General features: G+C 35.9%; 1 protein-coding gene across 6 annotated transcripts; it reads right to left on the bottom strand.

Moving 5' to 3' along the window:
- Positions 1–1145: 1145 nt before the first annotated feature.
- LOC113736374 (DNA repair protein RAD50) lies at positions 1146–21774 on the bottom strand. Of its 6 annotated transcripts, XM_027263310.2 has the most exons (28): positions 21420–21772; positions 20627–20713; positions 20354–20521; positions 18183–18358; positions 17012–17126; positions 16121–16349; positions 15781–15959; positions 15509–15679; positions 13844–13948; positions 13633–13740; positions 13318–13529; positions 13112–13204; positions 11023–11150; positions 9637–9751; positions 9320–9449; positions 9019–9228; positions 7935–8143; positions 7353–7554; positions 5499–5668; positions 5098–5422; positions 3928–4053; positions 3798–3850; positions 3130–3280; positions 2073–2135; positions 1837–1970; positions 1615–1743; positions 1379–1460; positions 1146–1223 (listed from the first exon to the last, which is right to left on the bottom strand). In XM_027263310.2, exons 1-27 carry the CDS (start codon positions 21540–21542, stop codon positions 1421–1423), a joined length of 3951 nt encoding a protein of 1316 aa, XP_027119111.1. In that variant the 5' UTR covers positions 21543–21772; the 3' UTR covers positions 1146–1223; positions 1379–1420. The 6 variants fall into 6 exon arrangements, with proteins under 6 accessions (XP_027119111.1, XP_071940766.1, XP_071940767.1 ...); XM_072084665.1 differs by having other exon boundaries at positions 1146–1460; XM_072084666.1 differs by having other exon boundaries at positions 1146–1460; positions 20354–20517; positions 21420–21463.
- Positions 21775–22580: the final 806 nt, after the last annotated feature.

Below are 22580 nucleotides of genomic sequence, written 5' to 3'. Positions count from 1 at the left end.
CTTTTGAATATTAAATTCTGTACGGTACTCCATTCAGCTCTAATGCAAGATTTTTTATTTCTGAATCAGAAGGAATGAACTGGTTCCACTCAATACCACAATAAGAAAGGGGCATGGAATGGTTTCTCCGACAACCGTTCCTTGCTGTCAAAAGGGCCAGATCTAGCTAACAACAACAAAAAGAGAGCAAGCCAGAAAAAGTGCAGTGTGGACTTTGCGCTAAAAATCTATAGACCATGAGTGCCCTTCATATATTATTATTCATCATGAACGTTATCTGATTTTTCACATCCCTGTTGCAAAGCTAATACCAATTACTGGTGATAAATTAGGCCTAGTTATAAACGTTGTATATCATTCAAGAATGGTTGCTTGCTAGCGTACCTCTTCCTCTTACTGTCCATTCAAAAGATATCTATGTTACATATTCCGCCATTTAACCATTTTAATTTTTGTTCCACATTGTCTTGGCTTAAGGGAAAGCAGTTTTTTAGGCGCTTTATTCTTTGTAAAACAGGACGGAGCACATTTCGCAGCAAACGTATTTCTACTTGCCACTTTCCATGGAGCACAGCACTTGGAAAATATGCACCATAATCTTAATAAACGTCCAACGTTTAGCTACTCCATATCATTAGTGGCCATCAAGTTGACACTTCTGGTAAACAGAAACACAAAATCATATCAACAACTACTGCTAAAGAACCTCAGCTTTTGCAGTTCTCTTCACTAGAAATCTGCACAAACACCATCCCAGAAAGGCTTTTTGGCAGTGTAATACAAAGTTTTGTAGCCCAAGCTTCTGCAGAATTCTCATCACAGAATTTTTCCCTCCGATCAAGGTATAGCATGGCAAAGTGGTATTCCTGTTTCAGAGTTTTCTCGACCAAAAACAGGTGCAGTAATATCTGCACACTTTTTTTTTTTTTGTGGGGCTTATTCTCCTGGGGCTTCAACTTCTACTAAGGCCCAAAAACTGTTATCTGCTCCGAGTTCGTTCTTAATTCCAGGAATACGCTGTAGCAAAAATGCTTGGGAATTTAAACCCCTGACATCTAAATCAGTTTCTGATGAAAAAACAACAGACAAATACAAGCGCTGGTTAATCAACAGGCTGACCATGGACAGATATTTTTATCAAGGCATTATCTGAAAAAGGTGGCATGTCATAACGCAAATCGGAGCAATATTCTGATACCATTAAACACAGATGGATTTGACACCTACAAAATGCAACAATTCAACTGTTAAAAAGAATGAAATACAAAGCCAGGGTGGGGCAGGAGGGTGTGTAAGCAGAAAGAGAGCCTCAAAACTGCTGGAAGATTGCTGCTCCAATCTGCTATTTTATCTAATACAACAGAGAACCAGTCGAAACCTTCTCTAACGCATCACCACCTTTGCGAGGATAAATGCGGGATCAATCAAATATCTCTTGAGCTTCAATAATGCTATGCTGACTACAAAAATAAAAAAACGAGATGATTTTTGTGGGAAAAGTAGAACAAAGATTTAACTCTCTTAGTATTTCTTTTTTTTTTTTTGGGAGGGGGGTTGGGGTGGAGGGAGTATAAAGATACTGGAGATTAATTGCAGATGGAAAAGTAGGCTTACTGGTCATCTTTGCTTATACGATAGTATTTTTCTGCATGCTGGCGTTGACCAATAAGTTGAGCAAACCGCTCATCATGAGTAATAACAATTAGTTGAAAATTTTCCTGTCCTTTCCTGTCCTCCATAATTCTAGACAACACAATCATATCAATACATAAATAAAAGTAAAGAGCAAACAAGAATCTACATCATGATTAATATAACGTAAATGAGTAGCCATACCTAAGAAGAGCTGCGGCAAGACTCTCACTATTAGGGGCATCTAGGTTTGTCGTTGGTTCATCAAGTGCTAGTATTCCACAATTGAGGCAAAATGTTTCAGCTAGTGCTAACCGAATAATAAGTGAGGCAAGGACCTGAGTAAAGAAACACGTTATTTAAAGCAGCAGCAATAGTTCTCTTGCCAAACTTCTCCAGATTTGATCTAAGAAAAAAAGCAGATTTAAGCATCATTTGACCTTTTGACCAGCACTGCACCTTCCTCTCATTTCTAGCTCCGCATCACCAGTTTGCATCAAAACCTGCAGCATTATATGATTCCAGTTTGATCAAATACTCATTGGCTTTTATTGAACGGTTAAATCATGCCAGAAAAGTAATGGTAAAATTAGTTACATATCCACAGGAGAAAACATAGAAGAGTGCAGAGATTGTTTACCAAGAAAAGCTGCAGGAGACAAGGATTACATGGTGTCAAGTTTGAAAGATGCCATCATTAGTTGAGGTAAGTTGATGAGACCATTTTGAGAAAATGGGTGCACACATTTGATTAGCTATTATCGAGAACGAACAGAAAATTGTGTAGAAGATTTAAGTTCAAAAGTACTCAGAAAAAGATAAGACACATTTCTCTGAAATAGAGTCTGCTGCTTAATGAATTTAGCAAAGCATGAAAAGCCCAACTAATTAGAAATGTGCATGCAACGCCAATAGAGCATCAAGTACGTGCAAAGGGCGGCTGCATCTTCTAGACAAGTCAATAAATGTAGAACTTCAATTCTATGTCAATAAATGTAGAACTTCAATTCTATGTGATGGAATGCTTTTAAACGATGCAATTGTGATTTTCGGTTTTGCAAATATGCATGTCTAAAGATGTCTATGTCTTGTCGTAGTCGATGCATGTTTACAACCATCGATCTTTTGTTTCTGGATGAGATCCTCACTTTTATGTTTCAATTGGATATGAAACAAATTGCTTAAATGTTTATGCTATGCCTTCCTTCAGCATCTATTACCGACTATACCATTGTCAAACGATGCTTGCCAACAAAATTGTTTGTAAGCATTTAACTAACTGTCCAATTTTTGACATTTTATGTCCTGAATTGTAACAAAATTTACAAGATGGCAGATGCCTGCCCCAAAGTGACAAAAGGCACTCAAGTCAACTCACTTGAACCCCACTTAAAATGATGTAAAATTAGATTGAAATACAAATACATATAAAGTTGGAAAAAAAAAGCAACCAGTTTCTCTTATTAAGAAATGGAGGACAGAAAAATAATTCACTACCTTATAGCTGTATGATCTAGTACCACCTCCTTCAGAATCTGAATGAATGCTTATGTAATCAATGTCCTGTCCCCTGTAAGTCTGTTGCCACAGTTCTCTTACAATCTTGTTTATTTCTTCCATTTTCATTGTGTGGAAGCGCATCAGTGCTCTAACAAAATAGTCAGAGTAAGATTACTATATCCTCATGGACAGAGGTACTGCCATGTTATCCAACTCAATAAAATAAAAAGAGCGGAGGCAATTTTGAACCTTTTTAGGCAAAATGACAGGTCAGTTCAATATTTGGACATCACTATTCAAGATAAATTACACCAAACAGTTCACAGTGCTATAGATTACATATTACATTTGTACCATTAAAAGGTTAACATATGATTTAGTTTCCGCATTCATGGCTACTCTTCCCTGTTATGGGGACAAGGTTTTCATCTACATTTATTGCAACTATCGTAATACAAGAATAAGCAAGACAAAAGGTTATCATATTCTTATATCCTAATAAAATCAAGGAAATGATGTGCAAGGACATGTATATGCATGTCAGAATATGTAGCCAAGAGAGGGGGGAATAAAAGGGACGCAAAACAATAACAATAAAATTCCCAAGTAAAGATGGATTGATGCAATCAACAAGAGGAAGACAGAGAAAACTTAGAAGAACTTACTTATCAAGTGCATTGTAATATCTGTCAAGATCCTTATTTGCCATCTCAGTTGTCTGTCAAAAAATTGAACGATCATAACACACTTCATCGGTGAGTGCGCACATAATGAGGCATCAAAATTATACATTACCTTGAGCTGAATTAGCTGATCAAAATAGCGTTTATCAATGTCCTTGTACTGTGCCTGTTTAAGATCAATCTGATTTGTCGAAATATTGCTTCTATAGACAGACATGGTGCCACGGCATCTGTTTAACTGCAACCAGAGGCGAGTCCCTGATTATTCTCAAGGAACAAATTCTGATGTTCACCCCTTGAACTAAAATATTACCACTTACAGTGAGACAATTACATAAATGCCAACGAGGTTAAAAATAATGACTGAACAGTGTTTTCCAACCAAAAAAGAAATGATTGTCCCTGAAGAAAAAGAAACAAGTTCCTTAAAGGGACAAACTTTCAATAAATACCTTAATTCCTAACGCGCTACAACTACTCCACAAGCTTCAGATAAACAAGAGCACATAAACATCATATTACCTATAACTTTAAAGTAGATATCATCATCACAATTGAAATTTACCAATCTTCGTTGAAAATTTGCTTTATGCCTTGTTATCTATATCACTCAATAACAAAGTACCAGTGTGTTCTGAGGCACATAGTTCTAAGACAAGAAAGCATGAAATAACCCGAAACAGTTTGGCACAGACTAGTCCAGAATGGAAAAACTATTTTTAGGAATGACTTGCAATATCTTAATCTTTAATTACAGAAGCCAGAAATTGCAAATGATACATGGCTTTTGTAAACAAGTAGTTAATGGGTAAGCAATACGAGTAACACAAGCTAAATACCCATCTCTAGCAAAAGCTTTGGCTCTGATTTTGTAATGACCTCTAAATAGTTTCAAAGGAACAAAAGGTTGCAATCCAAAACAAACTACCAAACGTGCCCTGCACTTGTTTGGGTGGGTATCTCTCTTTAGGTTGGAATTTGAATAATTGAACAGTTTTGGATTCAAGGATTTACATCTCAAAAAGTAGGGATATGTTACGAGTAACTGAAAGTTCAATAACCTACAAAACCAAACCATAATCTTACAACAGCCAAACTTCAAGCGCCACACATTTTCTGAAATGGAGCATTTATAGCATAAAAAACTAGCATTTGACTTATCAGGAGACACAATCCAAAAGTGGAATCTAACCATCATATAAGACTTGGAGATGGCATAGAAGTATATGAAACTTTGCTTACATACTGAATGAGGTGTTGGATATGCAACAGTTAATTGTACCTCTGACAGAAGTCCCTCCCTTTCTTTAGAGAGCTTTGCAAGCTCAGCCTCAACTGCAGAAGCCCCACCGACTTTCAGTATCTCTTCTTCCAATAATTCAATTTCACGGGCAAGCCCATCCACTTCAGCTTTTATTTTTCTATAGTTCAAGTTATCCTCAATGCCACGTCTTACATTATCTTGGTTGCGCATCAAATCTTTAATTTTGTTCAGTTCAACAGAAATCTCCTCTTTTCTTGCTTCAAAACTACGAAATTGAGATTCTGATTGACTATGCTTTTCCTGCACCTCCTTCAATCTCTCTCCTTTTTTTAAAGCATGATACCTGATAGAAAAACATAATTATGAAGATTATACATGAAAGAGACATGGGTATCACACTTCAGGTTCATGAGACATACTTCTTTATCTCGTCTGTAATTTCAAGAAGTTTAACAGCCTCCTGTTGGTAGTTTGCTTTGAGTTTTGCCTGTTCCTCGTATTCGCAATTAAGTTTGGCTTTCAAAACATTATGATGCCTCAAAAATGCTTCTTTCTCCTTCTCTAATTGACTGGCAGCTTCTGCCAAATGCTAAACATTTTTTGAAAGTATCACTACACAAACTATGGTTTACTGATAACTGAAAAGATACAACTAAGTGAGAAAATATGCAAAGCACATTAAGTAGTTCTAGGGTATTATGACAGGATAAATTAAAAATCCCAATTGGGTCAAGAAACTCACCTTTTGAAGATAAATGTGAAAAGTACAATAAGATTAACCTCAATACAGTTGCCTACTATCCAACCATTCCTAACACATAGTGTTGCCCCATGTGCGCGAGAATATCTGATCTCAAGACTTAATGCCAAAGCCTCACCTTTCTTCATTTTTTGCATCCCAGAATCAGAAAAATAAAAGAAGATATGAGCCAATGTCTTCCTCAGAGGCCATTATCACTAAAAGCTCAATGTCATGTTTATTGCTCTCACATTTTGGTTAACAAGGATGTTATCACATCATCCCATTCATTTATTGTGGTAAATTGCAGATAAGTATAAAAGGGATCAATTGCAGGCTTTAATATAATGCGGCCACACGTAGCTTGCTAAATGGACAGTTTATAGGGAAATCTGTGACAACTGAGGCGAAGAGAAGAATCGCAGCAGAAGGAATAAATTCTAGAAATGTCACCTACATTTCCAAGAACAACAGAAAAGGTAAGGTTTCTCAAAGATCTATAGGGAGCATCTAAAAATCCATAAAATGTACCAAATTAAGAAACAGAACACATAAAGTTCAGGAAACAATTTAAACAGTTCAAAAGTTACACTGGGGAGATTAGATATAAATCAGTTCTTAATCTAATTGTTCCACTCCTTGTTTTGTGGTTCTTTGGAATTCTTTTGAGCCGATATCCATGCTTATGCAATCTCAACTGTTTTGAATGACAAATGCTACAAGTCAGTGATCCAGGTAAGACTCTCTATTAAGATACTTAGTGCAATGGAGTTCTTTGAAAGCCTTTGAGTTCATAATGCATGCAGCATGCCGTTTATTGTTCAATTACATGTAAGCAGAGAACCTGCCAATTTGATGTTTGGAATCCTGCAGGGTCCTAAAGAAAAGTTTGGGATTATACAACCAATGACCGGTTGTAAGTTGCATGGTACTTTGGATGAATTCCTATACTAAATTGGAGCTTCCAAGAACCATCTACTTAAGAACCATCTACTTTAAGGCTCTATTCAGTGCCAATTACAACTCAACCATTTAATTTAAGTGTCAAAACTAACACCCTTACAAACCCCCAGTATGTATCCAATTCCAAGTAGGTAAATGCATGACAAGAAAAAGGTTTAGATTCCTAGATTCAGTGACCAGGAGAGCAAATAATATAGCATGCATATAACAAATGGATTTCTATAAAAATCCAGATATCTGCATGTTAAGCCTGATTCTAGTCAGTAACATGCAACCGAACTCATACCCTAAACCAAAAAATTAAACTATACTCTTTACGCCTTTCTCTTTCTAAGTTTTGCATCACGCATAAGTTCCATATTTATTCCAAAAAGTTCTATAATTTTCATTCTGATACTTGTTACATTTTCTTTTCCAACAGACTACAACTTTAGAACTCTTTTCATTGCTCATATCAATGTTTTATATAGTGGAAATTTTCTCCAATAACAAAACTTGCAGCAAGGCATCCAAAGAAAGCATCTTAGCTTCCAATTTCATTCAATTTACGAGATTCCAATCAGCCAGTTACCTTCTCATCAAGCTCAGCCTGATTTTTTTGCTCTGCCAAACGATCTAACTCCTCCTCAACCTTCCTAAGCTCATTCAATGTATTAGTTGCTCTGAGCTTCTCTTCCCTTAGAGAATGCCACCTCATCTGGATACTTGATATATCCATTTCTGTGTACCTCTGTTCTTCTCTCAGTTTTTCCACATCATTATGCAAACTATCCCTGGTAAACAGCAGAGAAGACAACAGTAGAAGTCTTAAAAATTTCCAAATGAAAGTTATGAAATAAGTAGTGCAGAATACGAGTGGGAGCATAGTCAGAAGTAGCTAAATGCATGAGAGCAACCTAAACTGTGAAGACAGGATTGTATGAGAGCAATACGAGCTCATACAGAACACTACATACAGGAAGCAATTTGAGTGCAGAGACTGCAGAAAGATACCATTCCTTGTAACCAAATTTATGCTTACAAAGAGCAACATAATTTTTGGTTTATGAAAAGCAACATAATCTTGAGTTTATTATAAGGATTATAATTACTAATTGTCACATCATAAAAAAAGATAGTAACTCTGAAAACTAAACAGAAAAAGACAGTATACTTGGTCTGTTGCAAAGAGTCCAACTCCCTTTGGATGTCCTCCATAGTTTTGCCACCTTGCCCTCGAAAATCAAGCTTGTCTTCCAAATCATCAACCTGCTCCTGCAAGGTCTGTATTTCTTGGAAGAGCCTGTCAGCTGTTTCTACAGGTTGTATCAAGGCATCAACTGAGCCCTTCTCCGATTTTACTTGTGCTAGAACACCTAAGATCTGTGGGAATTGAATTCCCCAAATGTATCAGTGTTACTAGATATAGAAAGGTCATATAAATCTCAAATACAAAAATAGTAACCAGATTTATAGTAACCCGATTTATCACGTCCTTTACATGAAAAGCAAGCAAATCAAGCAAATAAGAGATGCAGAAAAAAGGAAACGAAATAAAGGATTTCATTCTGACATAGTTAATGGAAAATAACTATGCCATGTATGGTTCAAGGCCAAGTTACCAGAACATAAAGTTCGCCAATAAGTATCAAAGACGAGAAATCTAATCAATGTAGTCTACCAAATGGTTTATATTGCCAAGCTATAAAGAAATATGACATAAAGAGAAACAATGGATTGCTGGCCACAGAGGGGAGGTTGAATAACTGGGAACTAAAGGGTTTCACTAGAAGACCTTTTACTTGGCTTTCATAGAGGGTATGACCTCTTTTCCTCATAACTGCTTTCAGCACATTGCCCTCTACCTTGCATGTCCTGATTGTTCAGACATTAAAAAAGCTATATCAGCTAGGATAAGTTGCAGGCCATATATCTATAGATGATGGACTTTCATGAGGATATAGTCAGTCTTTCGATCAGTTTTTACTCTTAAATCAACTGAACTCCTATAGACAATTTTACTTTTGGACGGCTTAGAAGTCAGGTTAAGTCACCAAGAATACTACCCCAGGGTAGTCCCAATTTCTATAAGCTTAACTGTTAAATGATCTTTACCTTGTACAAAATCAGAGAAAAAAAAATGTTGATGCGAAGAATCAGATATTTGCACCAAAGAACTACTAAAACAAGCTTCACATAACAATTTATAGAACAGCATATAGTATGAATAAAGAAAATAAATGAGATTTACTAGTTACATCATCAAGAGCTTGATTCTTTCTGTCCAAATCTTCATTCAGCTCACTGAGACTCTTCTCAGCAAGAGGAATTGATTCCTGGCCAATTTTGGTATACTCTTCATAGACCATGCGAAGTTTGTCCAACTGCTGAAATTGAGAATCAGTATCTGAAGATTCCACAGCCAACAATTTCATGTGCTCTGCGGAGCTTGCAGCTTTCACTCTTTGCTATAGTAAAAAGATCAAAAACCAATTCAGTGAAAATAGCTGAATCCGACATTAAATTGGATGATAGCACATAGAAAATCAAGGGATGAACCTTTTTAACAAATTCATCTTCTTCTTCAGCAGAGAATGGACGCTCACAGCAAGGGCAAATATGATGAGCACGAGCAACTCTCTCAAATGGATCAAACATTTGCCTCATACCATCCGCTATATTATATTTGCTGCACCGGTGAATGGTAATTTTATTTTCATAACATTTCAACAAATTGTGGCCTAACAAAAGATACAAGCAGCAGTCTTTTGAGAACTAAATTGAAAATAAACTGCCTTTATATTGCATTAAGATTTTCAATCAACAGATGCAAGCGGCAGTCTTTTGTGATCTATAAAATGGATGTCAAATACCACCTTTTTTGGACATCTCTTTTCTCCTTGGAAGAATCCAAAGCTTTAGGATAAGAGTCAATACTAACAGACTGCTGGTCCAATGAGTGGAGTTTCGACTCAATGAATCTCCTCCTTGCTGCATAAGAATAAGATATTATTAAGTAAATAAGGTAAGAACTTCTAAGAAATCAACAGCACACACGATATTAGGAAACTTAAAAAGGTTCTCTTCCAAACACAAATTCCTTCACAACTCAGCAGTGTCTTTCCGCAGTCATAAGAGCGCAAGGAAAGACTGCAAGCAGGTTATTCCCTAGAGTTTGCTTATTTAGAAAGTTAGCATCAAAACTTATGGAAACCAACAATGGCACCCTTCATTGACAATTTCAGAAAATTCTTACATGAAAGAAAATAGTCAATTCTCAAGCAGCTGTTTTGTCAAGAAACCTAGTAGTAAAGCTTATTCCTAAAATAAAGTTCTAACAACTCAGACACCAAGTTTCATCTTCACTGAATTTGACCGCTCCTTGGCATCCTATTCTACAAAAACACAGTGTTAACATTCTTTAAAAGGATCATCCAGCCTGTTATTTGCTGGGAAATATTTGGAAATAAGAAGTGGAAGTTCTAGGATGACCGTTGTGATGTGTGAAGCCACATACAGCTTGTTTTATCTCCATCAAATATGTGATCAGCCACTTTGTTGCACATTAAGCATACCCTGAACTTCAGAACTTTTGATTCTATCACACTTTTCATTTTTTGGCTATTAATTTCCTAAATCCACTGCCAAAATTTGAGATATCAAAATAACCGATGCTCAATAGGTTTAATAAAACTCAAATGCAAAAAGTTCAGCAAAAGTATTTCTTCTTCATGTTCCCGGAAATTGTTCTGATGTGAAACTGGAATGTAAACAGACCCAATAATTACACGGTTCCCATTATACTTGGCTAGAGGTATATCGTGCAGCCAAAGGAAACTCCACTTAAAGGTGCAGCTTATTGTAATTCAGCTGCATTTAGTAGTATTTTGCTAAGAAATATGACTAAGAATGCAAACCCATCAGGTATTCTTGGTGCTTTTGTAGACTTATCCATTCTAAAAGTATTAAATATTTGAACTGTTACCATGCCAATTTCTCTAATACATTCAAGCAGCCTATTCCTTGGAGCTTGTTTTTTCACTTCAAACAGAAGAATTACTCAATCCTCTTGACAGCCAGTGTCAAAATGCACTGAAACTTCAAACATATCAAGTCAGACCAGTAGACCCCATATCCACACCTTGTCTTCTAGTCATTTTTCTTTGGTAAAATCTCTGGAAATTATGCCAAACCCTGGAGACTGACCATCACAAGATGATTGAAGAAAATCGAAAATATTTCCAAGGAAAAATTGCACTCACAATCCATATCCTTATGTAGTTTGGATAGGTTAATGTTAACTTCTTGTATTTTCAACTGCAACAAATTCACTTCCTTCTCAGCTTCACGGGCTTTTGAGTTCAAGTCATCAAATTCTGCTTGGGAAGCTCTGCACCATCAGAAAGCATATCAAAACAGTGAAACATAAAATTCAAGATTTGAAGAAGAAAGTAACAAAAAAATCTACACAGAGAGAAACAGTATGCTTATCCAAACACAATTAGATCCTAACAAGAATCTTCCAGAAATAAATGAAACAAGGAAAGCTATTCAATAAACAACTTCTTACTGCACAAGGCCTACAATTTAATATAACAACTTTTAGCTTAAAGAAAATATTCATGACAAGAGTTCTTATATTAAAGAAACAAAAGCACCAATGGCCAATTCAAATTAATCACAGAACAGATCTCCTGTACCTTGTCTGTCGATCAAAGTTAAATCTCAAAAATAAAGGATAGCAGAAAAATAGAACTTCTAGGGAAATGGTACTTTCAAGCTTTTCAAACAGGAGATGGTTCAGAATAGCTGAAGAATCTAACACTCGGATAGCCGAAAAATAGAACTTCTAGGGAAATCGTACTTTAAAACTTTTCAAACAGGAGATGATCCAAAATAGCTGAAGAATCTAACAGTGGGATAGTATGGTTGGTTAAAACAGACTTTTATACAGAACCATGCAAGATACACATCAAGGAAATTAGATGCCCCTCAGAGTTATGGTCAGAAAAACAGGTGGATGTCAAATTCTTATGATATTGGAAGCTACAAACAGACAGAAATGCTGCTGAAGAAGTCACTTGAAGACACCATAACTAAAACCTGAAGACACAAGAATCACCAGAAAGACCATATCACTTCAGACTGCATCTGTCAATGTGTATGCTGGTTGCATGCAGCAGTTACTGTCATAAAATTCTCTCATCTAGGAAAAATGAACCGACTGAATATACTCAGGCAGATGAACCTGCAATTCAGCCAAGGGAAAAATACGATAACAACATAGTCCATCCTAGCAGTTATGTTGCTGCGGTTTTCCACTTGAATTTTGGTTCTCGTAGTCAATATGGTGCCCTATGAAGTGTAGCAGGATCGCGCAATTGTTGTAATACTGCATTGTACTTTACAACTTATTTCTCTCTCAGATGGTTTATGAAACTCAAATATACAAATTCTGGTGTTTTTCTTTTATGATTAATCGAGTATAACAGTTTTCTTAATTTGCAACCAAATCTTCATGTCCTGGAGAAGAAATTATCAAATGATGTTCGTATTTCCTTTAAATGAATATCCTCTTTTAGACCCAAGCATAATCTATTTCACTAGTCTATGATTAAAATGACATAAGCTGCTCAAGTTTCTCAAAGCTACACCATGCAACAAGAAACTAGGAAAGATCAGTCTTTGTACTTGCATTAAACAATCAATTACCATTAAATAGTTTTTGGTATGGCATTATATACTATCTATACTATCCCCTAAACCTCAAATCAACAGGACATTATATACTATCCCCTCTCTCAAATATCTTGGTAAACTATTATCCCAACTACTAGTGAATGAATTGATTATGCCCCGGTTCATGCCACCAAAATGAACTTGCATATATAACTTCATCCATGAATCCCATATAACCAGCACAATAATATTGTAAGGCTATGTAAAATCACGGTGTCAGAGTATGTCATTAAAAGACTAGAGATGAGCAGAATTAACAAGTGGAAGGGGCTTATCTAATAATGCAGAGCAAATTCTTAATTATCATTTCTTTTTACCTTGAACTATACGAAGCTGTAAGAGTCCTCAAAATGTTATATTTCCAGAATACGCATGCAGATAGATGTCTAAGCATGCTTATAAACAAAACACAATATAAGCATGATAGCACATAGAATTTCACAGAATATTAGGTAATTGTCTATATATTACACCTGTAAAAACTGACTTCCCTTGAGCATCCTTTATCTTCTTTGATAAGTCAAGATTTTTACCAGGATCCACAAAGAAGGTAAAACTGTCCAAAAAGTGCTATACTGGAAAAGAGTGAGTATAAAAATTTTCAACCCCAACCTTTGCACCTTAGCTATTTCCTGCTTCAAATCCTTATCTGCAGGAACCCTTCCTTTCAGTACTCCTCTAATTTTGTCCTTGTGCTCGTCCATTCTGAAAATTGAAGTTATAAAGATATTCATTTTCCAAAAGAAACAACAATAAAATGATAAAGACCTAGTAAACTACAAACCATCAACTCAAATGAAATCAAAGCTACAAATTACATCTTTTTAAGCTTCTTTTTGAGATTTTCCAACTCTGCCTTCCTAATGGAAAGTTTAACTCGGTCTTCAGAATCAGCAACCATGATGTCCTTTTCCCTATTAAGAGCTTTGATTTTTGGCTCCAAACTATGTATCTCACTCTGCTTTTTCTGTATACTTGATTCAAATTCTCTTTCAGCAAGGTGTTTTGTCTTCCTCTCCATCTCAATACGCTGCATTGAGTATAAAAAAAATTTGCAAACTGTAACATAGCTGTATTCTAAGAGAAAACTACATAAAAAATCCCCAAATACCAGTTTGATCAGCCAGCAATACCATGTTCTTCTCTCTTTCATCCATGTGAGATAGATTAACATTAGAAATCTGCCGCTCAAATGAATCCCGCTCATTCTCCTGCTCTTCAATGCGCTTCAAAATGCCACGCTGCTTGGATTCAAGACCATAAATTCGCATCAGCAACTTGAGGATATGAGACTAGTCAAGAAACAAACTTGCACACTGAGATGACAGAAACTCAACAAGAGACCTTAATCTCCAATTTAGCCTGTTTTTGAGCATCAACATCCTTCCAACAGTCATTTGCATGCATGTATTGACCGAACGCCGCTTCAAGTTCTCTCTCGTTTGATTTCTGAAATACACAGTGATTTTTCATCAACAAAAATATTTCTTGGATGAAAAAATTTGAAACAAGTAAGAGATTGCTCAACAGATGTTGGGAAGATGAAGAGGAAACAGATCGTTCAAGTTTCTAGAAAACTTCCAAGGGACTTGAGAAGCATAAGCCCCAAAGAGAAAATACTGATCAACAAGGATAGTACTGCTTCGCATATGATTTCTGTGCAGCTGCACATGTACTTTATGTAATAAAGGAAACCCCTCAGACAAAGGATCAAATCTCTTTTAAAGTCAATCAGGCAATTTAAAAACATCACTGCAGCATTTTCAATAAAGTACATCAGAATGGATCTTTGTTTTCATTTGCATAAAAGACTTCTCAAACAAAAGCCAAGGAGTTCTAGGAGCCACCACTCTTGTGATTGAGAAATGACTACTAGACGTCAAAATTATTTCTGTCTAAGGTAACAAAATACATAACCAAGATTGATTCCACATAAAACCAAAACCACGATTAAGAATTGAAGGCTCCTCGATCAGTAGTAGAAATATCATGTTGTGCTGAGCAACAAAGACACCACATTTCAATAAAATTAGGCAAACCAAATTAAAACAGGAGTTTAAACCCAAAAGAAAAGGTACCTCTACAACTTCATCATCTATTCACTGCTATTGAATGGTCATTCAAAGGGAAAAAAAACATATACAGGCACAACCAACATTTGCTTCAAAAGCACAATAATTAGCAGGCCAAGTTACATCAACATCAAGAACAATTCCCCTCCTTTTCCAGTTCATTTATGCAATTAGCAATTAAGAAGCACCTCAAGGGCTTAAAAAGAGCCAAAAGTTCAAGAATATGACACAAAGAAGATTCTTCTTGCTAATGGCAGGTAAAGGATTGTAAAAAAAAAGGTGCCTTATAAGTGTGGAAAAAAACACTAACGCACAGGACAAGCATGCTGATAATCTTGGCAAGACTTCCAAAAGTGTAGATGATCTTTTTGCTTTGCTTATCTCTGTTTTTTTTTTCAGAGAAAACCCACTATCATTCAACTACTATGACACTAACAGAAACTGGAGTTGTATGTTGGAACACACTCATAACGAAGCAAATGCATTGACAGATTGGTTGGCAAAATTGGGGCCACAGTTGTTCATCTTTTGTGATAGGCAGGAACTTTGTCATGAGATAGGACAAATTATACATCAGGATACACAAATTATAGATCAGGATAGTAGTGGAGGGGGGGGGGGACACAATCATGGTGACATTTTTCCTTGTGACCAAAAGAAAATGTACTTTGACACTGAAAGAGTTCAATTTCTAGCGTGAAGATACAACAAACTTTCAACAATCAAGAAACCCAACTCAATGAGGAACTAGAATCATGCACATGCAAATCATTCCAGACACTAGAATTGAGGGGGAAAAAAAGAAGGAAACTAAAACATACACTAGTAGTTTCAAGGATGCAAATATCCCGGTTAGACTGGTAAAATCAGCAAAAGATTTTCCACAAAGGAATTATACCAGTTTGATAACTTCATTAGTTAAACAATAAAGGTTTACCTTTTTATCATCTAAATCATTGTCCAGGTCCTTTAACCTCGACTGCACTCGGTTTATGAGGTTCAAAGCTACTTCATCAGAAAATGGGCTGTTAGGGACAACTCCAAGATTATTCCTTTCAAAAAGCCTCTTGATTTTCAGTTCTCTATCATTCTTCAAGTTTTGATGCACCTAATTCAAAAAAAAAAAAAAGGAAGAGGAATGATTAGTTACTACCACAAAGCAACATTTTAATAAAGCCTTGTTAAACATTATTTTACTGATCAACTTACTTCAGCCTCAGTTTGCAGCTTGCTAGTCTCTCGTACATAGTCATCCATTGTCTCCTTAAGATAAGAAATCTTGGTCTCTGTGTCATTCATTTCCCTATTTAACTTGCTAATTTTGGTCTCCAAGATTGCAATCCTTTCCTCAAACTTGCTTTTCCATTCCATCAGTTCTTCATCAGTGTCTAACACAGAAAAGCAGGTGGGCTAATATTCACAGGAAGACATAATCCCTTGAAAAAAATGAACAGAGAAATTGAAAAGAAATTGTTGCAATGTTGAGAAAATGTAAGAAGGAAAAACATTAATTACAAGAAGCATGAGATTATGGTATCAATGCACAAACCCTCATTCTCTTCGGTAAGAGCTGCATACTGTCTCTCCTGTTCCTTGAACAAAATGCTTCTTTCAGCAGTTTTTGTGGCTATTCGTTCCTGCAACTTCCTTAGGTCCTTCAATGTTACTTCAGTATTATGGATATTATTATCCAGATGCTGAATATCATTTTCCAACTCCTGCATTTGACTTTTTAACGCCTCGGTCCTATCTTGATCAGAAGCAATGCTTTCCCGTAGCTGAATGGACAATACAGAAGACGTACGAGATTTTAAGTTGATATATGATCTTATAAGAATCAGCAAGCAGAGAATCTATCTTGTTATCCATCCTTAATGTGACAAAGTAAAACATATCTCCTGAGAAAAAACATGAGGTAGCCACCAGCCTATAAATCAAAATCCTCACAATGACATAACGTAATTAATAAAATCCTTGAAAGTTTTAAGAGCTCCTCAGCAGAGCAGGAAAGGAATAGAATACAGGACTATTATATGCATATCTATTTCCAAGCAAAACCCATGAAATGATTGAGAGTTTCTATAGCAGAATCAGAAACACTCTGACGACTAGAAAACATAGGGAATCAAATTAGCCATCCATTTACTCGAGCATATATGAAGTCATAACCTTCATCAGTATTTTAGCATATGAAGCTTTGATCTTAAGAATTAGCCTGAGTTTAGAGGACATAATTTTCGATGCTTTTTTGAGAAAAACGGTGAGAGCTGTTCCATTGCCATTTCAGAGAAACTATACATCTGCAATTAAGCAACTTAAGGCAACTAAGTTCGTAAACCACCTCTCTATAAATTGGAAACAAAAGTTTATGATATAGAAAAGATAGCAATTTAAAGTGAGTATATCACATGATCTGAAGTGTAAAGGACAAGTAAAATACCTTGTAAGCAGCATCCTTCAATGTTTGAAGATTCTCCAACTTCAGCCTATACTGCTTTATCTCTTGTGCTTGATCCTTATGAAGCTTCTTAATAACCTCCAAGGCCTTTGTGTATCTGAGAGCAAAAGCATGTGTTAGCTTTTGCATCGAAAGTTCTGAACCAATATAGAATGAACAGAGCAAATTATCAGAACTCTAAAGCATTGTATACTTAAAAAAGTTTACCCAACCTATCTGTGACGAGTTTAAAACTTCAAAATTGTATAGTGAGGCATATCAACCACAATTACAGATGATGAATGATGTTTATCTGAACCTTCAGTACCTATTAGGTTAGTCAGACCAAGGTCGTTGCAATACATTAATGAACTTGCTAGATGGAAGTAGAGGACCAAAGCAATATACCATACACAGCAGCAGCCCCCATGTCAATGTCTAAATATGTCATTGAACGTTCACATACTTGAATGGGCAAAACTGTGGTGTTGAATGAGATATAGAATCCATTCGCATGTACCTGGAGTAGGCAAACAATTCCTAGTTGTACAGATGTTTTAAAACTCACAGTGAACTTCGCATACTCCATTTCCAGGCTACTTCCAACTTCTATTCCAACATTACACATTAAAAGAAAAGGCTCTCTAATGAACAGACTGACAAAAAGCACTCTGCCTTTCACAAAATCATCCAGTATACAGTCACAAGTTGTATTACAGTGGAAAAAATCACAAAAGTAAAATAAGACTATATGAAATGTATAATTTGTAGCATGGATCGAATCTATGCATGCAGAACATAATGCTATCTTTGTTTATTTCTTTGAATGGTCTAAAATAACTGAACTATCGTTGCATGTCACGGTCAATGGCTCGTAAAGCTTCATACAATCAGCTGCCTATATTACCTAATCATGAGAAAAAAACCAAGTTTCATCAAGATAAAAATCCCCACAATCATCTGGATACTAAGTACTAACAAATGCATTCTTCCTCTCAGCAACTTTTTCAGGATCTTTTGCAGTTGGTATGGAGGATTTTTAAGTTAAAATTACATGTCAAGCCACGTGAAACGACAAAATTGTAATACTTGAAGAGATTAAAGCAGAAAATAAAACAAGCACGATTTTTGGGTGGCAGAAAAACTGACAAGGCTTCCTAGTACTATGGATTACCTTGTTGCAGAGAAGATGTCATCAAATTTCTTTTTTAGTGTAGAAGGATCTTGCAGCGGCCAGTTAGCCTCATCTTGGTGCACAAATATAACATTTTCAAGAATAGCCTTTGAGACACCCATTAGAGCAGGAATTTCCCGATCCATGTCAGCACATCGATAGCTTAGGCAAACTTTCTGCAGAAGGATAACAAAAGTAACTTTCAGTTGCAAAACAACCAGCACTAGGATAGCAGTGAAATCAAAAGACGAACCATAGTAATACATGGCCATGAACAAAAAATCACAATAACCTTGAATAATGTTAGCAAAGAAGAGCCAAAAGACATCCTTGACAAAAGAAGCAAACAATGAAATATTCTTCCCTCAGGTCAACGTGACATCTTTTACAAACTCAAAGAGCTCAAATTCCAACAAGGTAATGAGATTGCAACTCACATCATAGTCTGCACTGAGCCCTCTTCTGATGGAGGGGTAATCAAACGAGGCAAGTTCTTTGACAATAGGAGATGCCAGAAAATTCTTCTATAAGTAATTTTGTTAAGGATACAAAAGTAAAATCGTGAATCTTAAACTACTTCGCTGAACCATGGACCTCTGCCTGACATACTAGAAAAGTGTATCAAGAAAATCATATAAAACTTCAATGACAAGGATGTATCTTGATAAAACATCTCCATGCATGAAACATATTGTATGGCAATCACTTGTTGCGAAGATATCTTATATCATATACTTTTCCCCATGCACTTTGCATTCAACATATGGTAACAGAGATTTGGAGAAATCATCCAAAGAAATTCAAACAGGAATCTGAAAGGCAACTCTGAAGAACATAGATTTTAGTCGTGGATATCAAAAAATTACTCAACTATGTTTTCTCTTACGGAAAAACTGCTCGAATAGTCCAATTTGCAGAAATTAAACAGGCCAAGCAGTTTGTTCAAGCTGCATAGCAAGATGCTGAACTTGAAATGGTAAATGTCTGTAAATCCAATGGTGGCAAATTCTATCAAAATGCTCAAAAAACAATCTAAAACTAACAGACAAGAAAATAAAAGAAAAGGATGCAGCAAATAAAAATGGTTTAGATGGGCCAGATTATTCCCCTAGAATACAAATGATCCAATTCTTCAGCAAGGACATTAAATACATAATAACATTGTAAATGCTTGCAATACTTAGTTTCACATGTACGCCACAGCATCCTAAGGCTTCTTACATATATATACCAACATCAGATAATGAATCAAGAAGTTGAGCAACTAAAACCAAAACTAATAACAAGGGCCACAATGAATTGCCAAATTGCCAACATGCCAAATTTTATCTACACTCCACAAGTATAACTAACTAACTTAACATTATGTTCTTGTTTCATTAAATGAAGAAATTACTATCTAACTCAAGTTGACACCATCCCAATTCCTGAATACTTATATATATTTCAGAACCAATATTGAAGCGAAGATATTCTCTTGCAATGCTTCCTTCCAGGTTATTCAACAACAAAACTCGTTTAGCTTGATGGGCAGCTCATGCCAATATTTTAGATGTGTAGTAAAATCTTACTAGAAATAGAGATTTTGGTATTCTTCATAAAATTGGCTTAGCTTAAAAAAAACAAGAGGTTACATTAAGAATATCATCATAGTTGTTTGCCACAATTTATCTCTTTTGAGTACCATGATAACTATGCCTACTCAAATGGATGTTGTAAGAATTATACAAAACTTGTGGCAAACTGTGAAACTTGACCAGTTCACATACGGACTTTTATGAGTTGGATCTTTAATCTTTTGAGTTGAAACAACTAGTCCAATAATCCATCCGACATCTCCATTACCACTAACTCAAAGCATATTACTTACAATCTTGAACAGGGCACGACACAACCATTATGACAAGGAAGTAAACTAAATTACACCAAATCATCTACCAAAAGAACTAAACATAGCCAACCCTTTTGCTTTGTGTGCTATCAAGAAAGGCCCTGGTACCTCTCTGTGATATATCTACAAAACATATACCAGAATGTGCATAACATAATAAACATTAACTAACATATCAAAACTCATTGGATTAGTTTTTCAGAACTCCACATGATGGCAAACCAACCTACCTACCGAGAAACATACAAAGTCAATGAAGATATACGTTGCTCAAATTTACCTCTCCAGTATGGGGGTTGATTGTTTGCAGCACACTCTCAAGAGCTTTATATTCCATCTTGGTGGCCTTTTGGGTCAGCTGAAACGACCTTATACAAACCACATCCTTTCGAGCTGCAGTCTTAAACCTCAACTTTATCTGCCCTTTTGTCTCTGTCTCCCCAGCTACCTTCACCATTCACCACCCCAAATATCAGCAAAACTCTTTACCCACAAACATAATTAAATTACTGCAAATGTGAATACTAAAACACTATTGGTCAAGTAGGGTAACCTTTGGGTCATGAATGAAGCTCTGACCGGAGCGAGCATTGGGAGGCAATTCACCAGTGCAAGCAACCTTCAAGGACTCAATTATAGTCTACACAACAAATCAACCAACAAATCAGTGTCTATGCAACATGACAGAAGGTAGCGTAGTGTATGACATGGATACAGGCAGAGAAAAATATTCGCAGTTTACGACAATCCGTGATTCAACTGGGTGCCCTTTTGCTTAAATTATTATTAACATGCTGAAATCTACTCGTAAAAAAAATGACAGGACAGGATACAACAGGCTATGCATCACGTCCAACAACAAGCAATGCATAACGTCCAACTATTTTTCCTTTTTTCCTTTTCATCAACAGAAACACACTGCAGAAGCACAAGAGTGCAAACATACTGTCAAGTAGTATTGCAACAGAAGGTACAACTCTTAATAAAAGACGTACCACCTCAATGCAGTTCATCATCATTTATACAAGAAACATCACAATTCAAAAAAAAAAAAGCGTGAAAGACCGAGAGTACAACCTGTGATGCAAAACGTATAACACTTCACTTCACTGCAGTGCTTGTTCTAGAGTAACTCATCCCATGCACAGAATAACTTTAAAAAATAAATAAAAAAAGGGACCGATCGTGCAACTTGTAATGCACAACGTACAACACTTAGCTGCAGTGCTTATTCTAGAATAATCGGTTCCATATGCAGAAAAAATAAAGCAGTAACATGTTAAAAAAATGAAATGAAAAGTACAAGCAGAAAGAGTAGAGAGAGAAAGTGGAAGTGGAGAAATTACAGTTTTGCCAGCTCCGTTGGGGCCGACGATGAGGGTTAAGGGCCTGAAGAAGGTGATGACGTTCTTGTTTTCCGGGTCGAAGCTACGGATACCCTTTATCAGCATTTTATCCACCGTACTCATTTTTCTTGTACTTTTTTTCCCCCAATTTTCAATTCAATAAATTACATGAGAAAGATAGATAGATGGATAGATTTTGGGAGGAGGAAATTGACAGAGATTTCTGGGGAGAGTCAAGAGCGAATTTTGGGAAGACGATGGCGGGGGAAGGGTTTAGGAAGGTTTTTATGAGGAGGAGTGAAGCGCGGGCATTTTGGAACTGGAAGAGTAGGAGAGAAGTCGAGGACTAAAATAAAAATTAGAAGTGCCTTTTCGTTTTATTATTATTATTATTATTAGTGCCTTTTTTTATTTTTTATTTTGCAAAATTCTTTTTTCTTTTCTAAGCTCAAAATAATTTTTGGCTTTTTGATGTTATATTTTTTATAGTTTGTTTGATAAAACTTATGCCTGGATGAACTAATTCATGAAGTATGGTTTAAAATGTCTCATCTTTCATTTATTTATGGATAGGGTTTGATTTAGTACCAGTATTAATAATATTGTAGTATAATAATAATAATCTAGACACTAATAATAATAATAAAGTCAAAAATATCTTTCAATAAGAATTCATACAAATAGTAATAATACTGTAATTATGATAGTTTATACTAGGGGTGTAATCGAACCGAGTCGAGCTCGAGTATTGCTATACTCGAGCTCGACTCGACTCATATACACCAAAGCTCGAGCTCGAGTCGAGCTCGAGCGAGTCCAAAAAATCGATACTCAAGACTCGACTCGAAAAATTTCCTTTAGGCTCGAGGTTTGACTCAATACTCGAGGCTCGAAAATTTTTTTCATTTTAGGTCTTTTTACAATTATGTTATTACTTTTTTGCCATTATAGGATTTTATTATAAAGAAGGATATATTGTAAATTTCATATAACTTATACCCATAATGGTCATTTTAAAATTATAATACATATATATTATTTAAATTATAAATATATTATTTAAATAACTCCGGCTCGTCGAGCTACTCGACTCGACTCGACTCGAGCTGAGCTATTTCGACTCGAAACTCGACTCGATTTTCATTCGAGTTACTCGAAAGC

This window comes from Coffea arabica, chromosome 3e (genome assembly GCF_036785885.1).
Source record: "Coffea arabica cultivar ET-39 chromosome 3e, Coffea Arabica ET-39 HiFi, whole genome shotgun sequence".
Lineage (NCBI taxonomy): Eukaryota > Viridiplantae > Streptophyta > Magnoliopsida > Gentianales > Rubiaceae > Coffea > Coffea arabica.
Note: the sequence above shows the minus strand (reverse complement) of the source record. Positions and strands in the feature narration are given on the sequence as shown.